General features: G+C 30.4%; 1 protein-coding gene across 1 annotated transcript; it reads right to left on the reverse strand.

Moving 5' to 3' along the window:
* Positions 1-8,834, reverse strand: LOC143611389 (sister chromatid cohesion 1 protein 3-like). The gene is made up of 14 exons (XM_077085599.1): positions 8,703-8,834; positions 6,906-7,164; positions 6,778-6,824; positions 6,623-6,696; positions 6,441-6,508; positions 5,276-5,637; positions 5,015-5,165; positions 4,805-4,938; positions 3,797-4,260; positions 3,649-3,682; positions 3,252-3,297; positions 3,031-3,166; positions 176-317; positions 1-91 (listed from the first exon to the last, which is right to left on the reverse strand). The coding sequence occupies exons 1-13, from the start codon at positions 8,824-8,826 to the stop codon at positions 213-215; spliced, it is 2,004 nt and encodes a 667-aa protein (XP_076941714.1). The 5' UTR covers positions 8,827-8,834; the 3' UTR covers positions 1-91; positions 176-212.
* Positions 8,835-12,389: the final 3,555 nt, after the last annotated feature.

Consider the following 12,389-nt stretch of genomic DNA (forward strand, 5'->3'; position numbering starts at 1 on the left):
AAAAAAACAGCAGATTGAGCAATCTGTTGAAGACCATAATCAAAGATTCGAACCATTTACAAGAACGATGAGCACACCGAGTTTATACCAACTGCAATCACAAAACCGAAAATTACTGTGATTTATGCAATGAAAGTAATAATATAAAAACGAGTTTAAATCACAACTGTCTTACCAAATATTAATACTAGATCAATAGCCATGGAGCACTTCTAGTTTGAAAAATCGAGCTTTAGAAGCTTCGGAGTCACCTTCAGAGTGATATCACCATACGGTGTATCTTGCTTCACATCAACAAAATCACAACTCTTCAAAACCTGAATCATACACAACCACACAAATGTTTTATATATATTTGAACTAAAAATTTGATTTTTTATGAATCTTGAAAAATATCAAGTTTTGATGACTTATACTTAAGGCTGAAAAAAGCAATCAATTTTATCTAATGAAATGATGAAATTTGTAGATAGGGGTGTAAACAAGTCAAACCAACTTTTGAGTTACTCAAGATCAGCTCGTTATAAAATCAAATCAGGCCAAGCTTAAACAGACTCGAGCCTTAAAAACTTGAGTCTGAGCTTCACTTATCAAGCTCGAGCTAGTTCGCAAGCCTATTACTTATATAACTTTTATTTATGTAATAGTATGTTTTATATATATCTATAATATATATAAACGAAAACATAAAAATCCTACGTGTCGCGATGTGGTCGCTCCCCTTTTTTTTAGAGTCACCAGTTTTGCTTGATTTTTAAATGGAGGCTTCTCATGCATTTGACCCGAATTCATAAGTTTGGGTCTTACCAAACCCAAATATTCCTTAAACGGGTTATAACATCTCATTAAATAAAAAATTATTCTCATCAAATTAAATTTGATGTAAAAATCCTATAAAATAGGATATACTAAAAATAATATCATATTTATATTAAAAAAGATGTATATATTATTTAAATTAAAAAACCAATTTTATAGTAAAAAAAATAAACGGGTCTTGTGTCTCATCAAACCATAACTTTCATAAATATTATTTCTAATTAAAAAAACCAATTTTATAGTAAAAAAATAAACGGGTCTTGGGTCTCATCAAAACCATATAGCTTTTAAACCAGGTTATAACATCTTATTTATTTGTGAAACAATTTATCATCAAACAATAAGTATATTATTAACTTTCATACAATAAAAATGAAAAAATTACAAATTTTGTCCTTTTAAATTACATAGATTATGGAATGTGTCATTTTTAAAAAATAGTTTCACTCTTTGTCCTTTATTTAGATGTTTGTCATGGTTTTTGTCCTTTACACTAACGAACGTTAAGTTTCTCATCTCATAGGGCAAATGAGGGCATTTTAGTCCTTTAATAATTTAAAAGACTATTTGTGTAATATGTAAAAGTCAAACACCTCACATATGTATTTCATCTTCTTCATTAGCAAACCCTAAAATCCACCCAACTCCATCAGGGCACATGAAGTTTCATCTCCTTCTATCTGAACACAGCTGTCAAAAGAATCACAATACCCCCTAGAAACCATAAATATAAAAAAAAACTTTATTTAATTTAACCAAATTAAATTAAATTAAATAACTGGAATATCCATCCCCATTCAACGATCCAACGGCTGGACGATCCAACGTGATATTCCACAGCTTATGAATGTCGTCCGATACGATGACGTCAGAGTCCAGGTATATGACCCGGTTGACATTCGGGTCGAGAATATCACCTAAATAATTTATCACCGTGTCTTCACGAAAGATATACACTTTAAAGCTCAAGGACGGGAATGTGGATCGGACCAGCTGAGTCAGCTCGCGTGGACTCGCTGGGTCGAACTCGGCGGCGATGAAATGAAAGAACACGTTCTCCGGACACGACGCGTGGCGGAGCGTAGAGTGCACGGCGGCGATGGATCCACATAGAGTGAAGGAGGGGAGTGGTGTGGTAATCGAGGTGGGTGGATTTTAGGGTTTGCTAATGAAGGAGATGAAGTACATATGTGAGGTGTTTGATTTTTACATATTACACAAATAGTCTTTTAAATTATTAAAGGACTAAAATGCCCTCATTTGCCCTATGAGATGAGAAACTTAACGTTCGTTAGTGTAAAGGACAAAAACCATGGCAATCATCTAAATACAGGACAAAGAGTGAAACTATTTTTTATAAAGGACTCATTCCATAATCTATATAATTCAAAAGGACAAAATTTGTAATTTTTTCCAATAAAAATATATAAATTCAAAAAATAAATAAATATTAGAACAAACAATATAAAACCCATGTAATAAAATAGGGATATACTAAAAATTATTATATGTTTTTAAAGATATTATTTATAATTAAGAAAAAAATTTATAATAAAAAAAATAAGCGGGTCTCACCAAACACAGATAACTTTTACACCGGGTTATAACATCTTAGTTATTTGTGAAACCCTTTTTTCATCAAACGCTAAGTACATTATTAATTTCCTTACAATAAATAAAGTTAAACTCCAAAAAAGTATATAAATATTATAAACGAATAATGTAAAACAGCCCCCGTAATACAAGGGACAAAAACTAGTTATTATGATAAAAGTTAACTAAACAATATATATTATGTTATACATATAAAGTATAATTATAAATATATAAAAAATAATCAAAATGTATATAGTTTAACTAATAAAACAATAAACAAACTGTGCGTGAGCTTGAAAAAACACATCGGCTTGTTTACACCTATCTATTTTAGTGCATTTATAAAAACGCACAAGATGTGGATTCAGACTTCAAAAGTCAAATGCATACCACATCAAGGAAGTTAAAAAGATAGTGAAAAAATTAACACCAACATTCAAAATTTTATAATATTTAAAAGCAAATGTTGCAAAATTAAAAGAATAGTCAAAATACCATAAAAGAATGCTACTATTTGCATTCAAATAGCACTCTTAGATAGTTTGTTGACCTTAAAAGTCAAAGCTTAAAACAAAAACTCCTAAAAGAACCATAATGCAAACAGTAGATACTTACCAGTGTCTCAAAGAACATTCTAGAACACACTTTTTTAGTTTTTCCTTCTAGAATACTCTTCATACTAACAGATCCTAAATTTTCTGATGTAGATGGAGTAGCTGCTGACTTTTCTTTTATCAACTTTGCAACACTTCTGCACCACCATCATCAAATACATATTGTAAATAACAGACTTAATTAAATTCAACATTAAGGACACATATGTTCAAAAACATTACCTAGTTCTTGGTAACAATGATCCTGTTTCTGGTGTGCCCATCAAACCTGTATAATATTCACGGGAAGTCAAAATTGATACAGATTCAAATTTAATTCTGACAAAAAAAAACAAGCATATGTTGTTGTAAAAAGAAAAGTCTATTACTTTTGTCAAGAATGTACTTTAAAATGTAAAAATGATATTATTAAAAGTAGAAAACAAAAGTCTACTTTTGACTATAGAATATAGATAGTCAAACATAGTTCTTTCTGCAGTTGAATTTGACATAATTTTCTTTGGTTATTTAATCTCCAAAATGCTAACCAAATTCTTACGAAAAAAGTAAAGATATTCCATATTTTAACTCAAAAAAAAATAAAACTCAGTTGACTCTAAAAAGTCAAAGATGAACATACTTGGTGTACCGCCATCATCTTCCATAACCGCAAGCTGCTCAAACAAGATTGCAATAGTGAGTTTAGAGTTTTGAAAATTCAACATGAAACCATATAAAAACAACTTGATGATAACTAAAATTAAAACTAAAAAAAATTGGAAACATACATCAATTTCATCCACCTCAGGGATATCATATAACCGACCACTGTTATCCACACCATGTTGACTTTGAGAAACTGGTGTTTCAGTATCAGACATGTTAAAAGTGCTAACAGATGATGCAGGGTCGGGTGTGGACGCCACACTAGTCTTAGTCCCTATAGTAGTGTCTGCCTGATACGATTTCGACCATACATCAGTACTGAAAGCAGGGGTATTTTCATCCACAGGGGGTGGGGAAGAGAATCGCGTATCTGGAGAACTTATTGGTATCGTGCTGTGGTTAACATGGTCATCAATGTCCCTATCACGTCCAATTTCCATCGCATCGGGATTCTCTTGTTCAACGTTAAAATCAGGATTCACTTGTTCAACGTTAAAATTGGGATTCGCTTGCTCAACGTTAATCAAACTAGCTTTTGAAGATATATAGCCATCTTCATGCATTTGAGACAGATCCTCACATAAACCTGCACATTGGCTTCAAAAGTCAACTCATACTATCTTGGAGTCAAAATAGTGGTATCCAAAAAGTCAACATCAAAAGTATTACTGTAAGAAATTCTATTAAGATTAATGTAACTTTTTAAGTTTTTTAGAACTCAAAGATCACGTGTAAATGGTTAAACTAAAAAATATGTAAACATTAAGAAGTCGACATGAAAAGGTAGTATCCAAGAAACCAGCATACATATGTTATTATGTAATACACTGAATTAAGATAAATGTAAATGTTAAGTTTCTCAAAAAATCAAACTCATGTATATGGTAAAATTATATATTAGTTTGACTCGGCCTAAAAAATATGTTAACGTCAAAAGGCAGAATCCAAGAAGTCAAAATAATAAGTATGTTATTTTTGCAAAGCATTTTATTAAAATTAATGTGAATTTCTAGAAAAAAAATTATATAACACAAGTAAATGGTGAAATTATAAGTTGACTTGATTTGACCTCAGTAGTCAATGTATAACAAAAGAAACATTATTCACGTAAAAAGAAAAAAAAAACTAACCAGTAATTATAGGATCAAAAAGAACTTTTTCCTTCTTATGGGCATTGTTTAATCTATAAACATCCAAACAAGAAGATATTGCTTTTCTTTTCCGTTTCAAACCCTTAGCATCGTCTATAGCGTTTTTCATAAACCTATATTAACCAAAAAACACCTCATAAAAAAACAACATATATTGTAATGTAATATCATCAACTAATAAAATCATACTCGTTACTCAAGACTGTAGCTTGATCGTATTTTATCCTTCTCCGTTTTACCCTTGATGAGGGTGGTGCTTGCTCCAAAGGCCGTTTTGCCCTTTGTGAAGATTGTGCTGGCTCCGAAGGCCGTTCTGCCTTTTGTAAAGATGGTGCTAACTCTGCACACAATATAAACCATTATGTAAACATTTGTTTATAAAATATTACATGTTTTGACCAATCAGTCAAACCCGCCCGTTTTGCCAACATTAAAAAAAACATTACTCACCAAATGAGACTTGTGGTCCCGAGCTATCTTGGACATGATCATTATCATGTTCAGTATGCACAGATTCTTGTGAAATTTGCTTAGGTGGCGACGAGGGCCCACCATTATCCGGAATATCGTTTATATTTGTCACATCATTATTATTTGACTTTGAAATCTCATTCACCAATACTAGGTCAGGCTCCACCATGTCGGGAAGAATAGCAACTAGAGGACTCTTCTGCAAAATGGGAGTACTAATACGAAGATTTTCGAATGGTGCCACGTCATCATCGTTCATGATAGTGTCGTTGTTAGATTCTAAATGGTGATTAGGATCTTGAACAGCTTGAATCTTTGAAGGTGGAGTACGAGGCTCGGAACTGCATTTTAAACAAGATTAGTCAGTGGTTATAATTATTCTAAATATGTTTATACATATTTGACTTCAAAAGGTCAAAGTGCTGCCATTTCAGACTATTACGACTGACCCCTTGCAAAGAAAGCATATTTCTTACAAAGGAAACAATGATAACATCAGCTTTCCATGAACCATGAACATTTTTCTTGATGGTTCATTGGTTCTTTATATTGTGGCGTATTTTTGGGACTTTAACAAGAAATGTGATTAGTATGACACAATTAGTGTTTAAATCTTGACAGAAATATGCAACTTCAGTAGACTTAAAATGACTAGAACTAAATTTAACAAAAATTTGACCTTTTTAATCATTTATTCAAAAGCAAATTAAACAAAATTTGAACACAAAAATTGATATCTCTTTTCACTAGGGGCGTGCAAAAAAAACAAAAACCAATCTATAACCAAAAAAAAAAAAAAAACTGAACCGATGTGTAAATTTGGATTAGGGTGACTTAGGGTCAGTTCCTAACCATAACTGACTTGTAAAATGAGTATTCAGTTCGATTATCACTTCCATAAATCTTGTCTATATGTATAACCGAACCGAATTCAATGAAACAAACTGAGTACTATGCTTTAATCAAACAGCCAAACCCAATAACAAAATAATATGCAACAAAGAATGATCTTGTTTAAGAATAATGATCGATTTCCAACAAAAGATGATCCAAATAGTCAAAGACTCAAACTTTATATATGCAAAAAAAATGCCAAATTTGGTCATTAAACAATGTTGAATAGTATAAAACAAAGAAAGCATACGTTTCATCCACGCGCACTGATCTTGGTCCAGGACTAGCCTCGGAAATAGATGGATTTTGAGATGCATCCTACAAAAATACCAAATTCTAAATCTAAACTTTCATTATTAAAAGAACAAAAAAAAACAACAAAAATAAACTAAATTACTCGATATATTCAGCCAAAACAAGTAACACACTTACCTCACCAACTTTAAACAAAATATATCCTGCAGGAGTTTCAAGTCTGTTTTTTAAAAAACTGGCTGGACTATAATCTGAACAATAATATTTTTTTTAAAACTTTAGAAACCATAAGTTCAATAATAAATATGAAACTTAATATCATAACACGTTACCTGTAATCGAAATATCTTCGTTGGGCCTAAGATGGCTATCTGGGGACCTAAAATTCAAAACTATGATTTAGATCATCAAAATGACATTGATCAAAGTTTAAATGAAAATAAAAGACAAATATGAATACCCGTTTAGGTTGTGTTCATCAATAGTAATCAAATCAAGGGCAAAGTTGTCAGGCAAAGTAATGGATTCATACTTTGCTTTATTTGCATCTTCAGAGAGATTAATGTCAACATTTGCATACACCTTGCTTATTTCTATACGTAAAGCATTACAGTCTTGCTGGAGATATTCAACTTTCTTTGAATAAATTCTAACAATGCCAAAAAGAAGAAAACCCGACAATCTTAAAGCAATCGGAACTTCCGGATTCATTATTTGCTCTATAAAAGTTCAATCCATGTGTCAGTGTAATATCAAATATCATCTTGAAAATAAAAAGTGTAGACAAAACAGCTTAATCAACTAAAAATATCTTTATAACTGGTTGAATAATTCAAGTTTTCTAATTCATCAAATAATTGAAACTCACAAATAGTTTAATGTCTAAAATTTACACAATGTACTAATCTTTATGCCTTCAAGACGCTCACCAGTCACCATGATAAAAAAAATTGATCTTGAAACACCAATCAATCATAAACTTATAAATAAAACAAAACTTAATGACTAAACATTTAATCACTCATAAATCAATGGTTCAAGATCAACAAGAAACAAACAAAATCCAAGCTTTAACAAAAATCAAGAATACCCAAATAAATTTATAGCAATTCTAGAATTTAGTCACATTTTATATTATCTAATTCATTAAATAATTAAAAGTCACAAACTTTAATTGCTAAAATTCACACAATGTACTAGTCTTTAAGCCTGCAACCTCGCTCATCAACCATCAAGAAAAAAAACCTAATGACTAAAGCATTTAATCAAACATAAATCAACAATTCAAAATCAACAAAAAATAATAAAAATCCATTCTTTAATAAGAATACAAAATTAGCCAAATAAAACTATAGCAATTCTAGCATTTACATACATTTTACAATTTCTAATTCATCAAATAAACAGAACCCTTTAATGACTAAAATTCACCCAGTGTATAATATTTATGCTTCAGTCTCCCCAACATGACAAAAAGCTTAATCTCAAGACACTAATTTATCATAAACTTTTTAAAAAAAACTAATGACTAAACATGTAATCAAACATATATAATCGGTTCAAAATCAACAAGAAACAATAAAAACCAAGCTTTAACAAAATTCAAGAATGCCCACACAAAATTATATAGACACATTTTACAATTTCTAATTCATCAAATAATCAGAACTCTTTAATGACTAAAATTCTCCCAATGTATAATCTTTATGCCTGCAATGCCACCCAACATTTCAAAAAGAATAATCTAAAGACACCAATTAATCATAATGAAAAAAAACACTAATGACTAAACATTTAATCAAACATAAATCAACAATTAATATCAACAAAAAATAATAAAAATCCATGCTTTAACAATAAAAAGAACAAAATTACCCAAATAAAATTAAATCAATTCTAGCATTAAGATACATTTTACAATTTCTAATTCATCATAACAAAAATAATTATCTTGAGACACCAATCAATGACTAAACATGTAATCAAACATAATATTATTGGTTCAAGAACAACAAGAAATAATAAAAATCCAAACTTTAAGAAAAACCAAGATGAAAAATCCAGGCTTTAACAAAAATCAAGAATACCCAAATAAAATTATACCATTTCTAGCATTTAGTAACATTTTAAGGCACCGAGTAATCATAAACTCATAAAGAAAACAAACCCTGATGACTAAACATCAAATCAACGGTTCAAGAAACAATAAAAATCGAATCTTTAACAAAACCCCTTGTGAAATTAAGCAAGAACTAACCAGCAGTGGATGAGATGTTGACTTCTGTGTAGTTTTTTTTCTTGAGTTGGTTTTGAAGGTGTGCTGCAACCCACACTGTACCCAACGGGCTCTTTCTTGCAAGCAGATTGTGCGAGTAGAACATCTTGATTTTAGTTGATTTGATGAATGAGATTAGAGGCGCAAAATGAATTTTGTGAAAGTGTGAAAACTGGTGGTTACAAAGTGGTGGTGGTGAAGAATTAGGGTTGAAATAATTTGGGCGAGCGGGAAGGAGATGGCGCCATTTTAGGGTGGGTTTTCAAAGACACGATTTGGGTCGGGCCCACAAGACAGTATTTTATTGATTATTTGCGGATTAATCGTTGCTTGGTTAACTGGACGAAAATAAAAACAGTTTGTGTGTGTATTTGAAAATTTACATATAAGTTCCAATTTGATATGTTAATCACTAGTTCTTATTTTACCGTACGACTAGCACCTAACAATTCACAATGGTTGTTGATAGAAATAAGGGTGTTCTTCGCTTTCGTTTTTCGGGTTTCGGATATTTCGGGTCAGGTTCTTCGGGTTTCAAAGTTTTAAATCTTGACCCAAACCCAACCCGAATCTCTCACGTGTTTTCGGGTTCGGGTTTTTTCGGGTTGGGTTAACCAACCGGGTTTCAAGTATCCCTAGAAATCAAAACAAAAAAAAATTAAAAACTACAATGCTAAAAATAAAACAAAATATTATTCATTGCTTATAAGAAAAAATCAAATGATAATCCAAAAGAAGAGTACAATTAACACGAACCATAATCGTCTTCAATCAGGCATGATTTAGTTGTTCGATTGCGGTTGCTATTAGTAACAAACGGGAAACATAAATTAACAATAAACAATCGGTCTATAATAATTGTAATGACAACAATCAATTATGACCAGATTCTGATTACGTTAGCGACTAATACCAAGCCTATTATACCTAAAAATATATTTAATTTTAGAACTAAAGTTTATTCGGGATGACCCAAAACTTATAAATTAAATCCGAGAACAACCCGAATTACTTCGGGTTGTGTTAGTCTTTTCTCATGTTCGGGTTTTTCAGGTCGGGTTAGTTTGGGTTCGGGTACATGTTTTCTCGGATTGGATTTCGGGTTTCGGGTAAAAGTGACAGCCCTATATATAAATACACAACATTATACAAGAGCAAGAGTATATGCATTACAATTTTTAATTATATGACACGATTAAAATTACTTTTTAGGTTATTAAATTTAACTTTCTTTTTACGTGGTTTGATTTTTTTTTCTTAATTAAAATTAAGGTTATAACACTGTTACAACTTTATAACAATTTTAACAGCTTAGAGAACTTACACGTTGCGGTGATTTGAACTTGATTCACAAAGAAACCCTAATGTCTTCATTGTTTATCTCAAGCTCCTGAAAGGATCCAAACTCAATCTATGTAGTTGCTTCTGTCGCGTTACAGTGAAGACATGGTGGTAACTTGGTTGATATAGTTCAGTTATGATATCGTTAATAAAATGTTTTCATGACTAAAGTTGAAAAGTGAAAAACTGTTGAGGTTAGAAGTGAAAGAAAATATTTGTCACTAGTTTGAAAAGGTTCAAAAGTTTTTATGACAAAATTAAAAGGCTAATAGTTTTATGTAATTTATAAAACTGCAAAATTTTTGTAAGCAGACTTGAAAAGCCTAAAATCCTAGTGTCAAAAATGTAAATGTGTAAAACTTTGATAACAAAAGTTTGCAGGACCACTTTGTGGCAGCAAAAGCCCAAATAAGAAAACTTTGTAAGTTTGTAAGTCTTGTGCTAAAAGTGTAAAACTTATGTGGCAAGAGTTTAAAGACTAAACTTGTGGTGGCCAAAACACAAATAACAAACTTGTGGTGATCAAATTATAAAGAACTGAACTTTAACTAAAGTACAAAGAAGTGAAGAAGAAACTTGTAATGGTCAAAGTAAAAAAAAACAAACAAAATTTGATCAAGGTACAAATAAAACTTTTGGTTGTCAATTAAAAAAAACCCATTGTTATCATTGATCAAGTACAAATAAGAACTTTTGATGGCCAAAACACAAAGAATTAAACATTGTAAGTTGCATGTTAATAATGATATAATTAATTGAAAAGCATGTCATTCTTTTTAACACAAGAACTGAACTTTAACTAAAGTACAAAGAAGAAACTTGTAATGGTCAAAGTAAAAAAAAACAAACAAAATTTGATCAAAGTACAAATAAAACTTTTGGTTGTCAATTAAAAAAAACCCATTGTTATCATTGATCAAGTACAAATAAGAACTTTTGATGGCCAAAACACAAAGAATTAAACATTGTAAGTTGCAAATTAATAATGATATAATTAATTGAAAAGCATGTCATTCTTTTTAACACATGACTTTTTAAAACGTATTGAATTCATATCCATATGACCATGTCTATATCTAACTATACTATATAACAACATACGAAATATATGCAAAGTATCTTATATCACACGTCTGTTTTCATAGCGCTTCCCACTTTTTTTTAAGTGATGAAATTGACTTTCTAGAAGTTTCAAGGTTAATACATATTTTATTTACAACTTTATATAGTTAATTTGTGTCATATCCCGTTAAAGCGGAAACACGAGGTGAGACGAAATATGGTTTAACAACATATTGTTTAATGAGAATAAACTTGATACACCTTTCATTTCATCATATCTTAGAACATTACAATGGTATGGGCACTAGACGACCTTTACACTTGAACCAACTAAAACATACTATATATGTGTGTCTTCTAAAACTACACTCTTAAACGAAATGACACTTACTTTCTTGATCTAAACACATGAGTTTAAAAACGATTAACTAAAAACATTTGATCAGTTTACAGGTTTAAAATGTAAAACAATAAGATTAATGTAATATTGATAGATGCATAGTCCAAATTAAGCCCGTCAACAATCTGGTTAATCCCAAATAAAGCTCGGTGGCAATTTAGTCTGTCGTGGCTTATTTTTGTATTAATATGTAAAACACGTGTCTATGCAAATCGATGTAATGTTGATAAATACACAACCCAATTCAAGCCTACCAACAATTTGGTTCACCCAAAATTAAGCTTGTCGGCAATTTGGTTCAACCGAAATTAAGCCTAACGGCGGTTTAGTTTGTCATGGCTTATTTTCGTATTAACAGATAAAACATGTTTTTTTTTTGTTTTTTCTATTTTGCAAATCAATGCAAAATTCATAAACACATAGTAGAAAAATGAATATATTTTTATTAAAAACTGGGTGAAAATCAAGTTACCAAGGACCTTTTAATACAAGTTTGTAAACAAACTCGGTAACTAAATAACTCATTTCTTATTCTCTAATAACTAATTTCATATTTAATATAAAACTTGAAGTATTTTTATAAAACTAAATAACATCATTTCATGTTTAATTATTTTTTATAGGTTAATAAAATAATGATATTAAAGGAATAGTTTCCTCTAAGAACTTCATTTTTATTAAGAACTTTAAGAATCAATTTAAACCACCCATTTTAATTTAATCTTTAAATTTTAATAATAAAATTGAAGGGTATGATTGTAAGTAATTATTTCTCTCTCTTGTCGATAAACTACTTGTTTTTTCTCCTACTTTTTCTCTTGCCAATCCATTTTGTACATACTTACAACAATCAAACTACTTTTACT

This window comes from Bidens hawaiensis, unplaced genomic scaffold (genome assembly GCF_021521415.1).
Source record: "Bidens hawaiensis isolate Kalapana, Puna unplaced genomic scaffold, B.hawaiensis_p1.1 tig00030904_1, whole genome shotgun sequence".
NCBI lineage: Eukaryota > Viridiplantae > Streptophyta > Magnoliopsida > Asterales > Asteraceae > Bidens > Bidens hawaiensis.

What these genes read in the sequence shown, in the direction of transcription:
- LOC143611389 (XM_077085599.1), bottom strand. Translation starts at nt 8,826, where the DNA reads ATGTTCTACTCGCACAATCTGCTTGCAAGAAAGAGCCCGTTGGGTACA. An exon ending in GCTACAGTCTTGAGTAACGA is followed by an intron (nt 4,939 to 5,014) that starts GTATGATTTTAT and finishes TGGTTAATATAG; the next exon opens with GTTTATGAAAAACGCTATAG. An exon ending in TCATTGTTACCAAGAACTAG is followed by an intron (nt 3,167 to 3,251) that starts GTAATGTTTTTG and finishes ATGGTGGTGCAG; the next exon opens with AAGTGTTGCAAAGTTGATAA.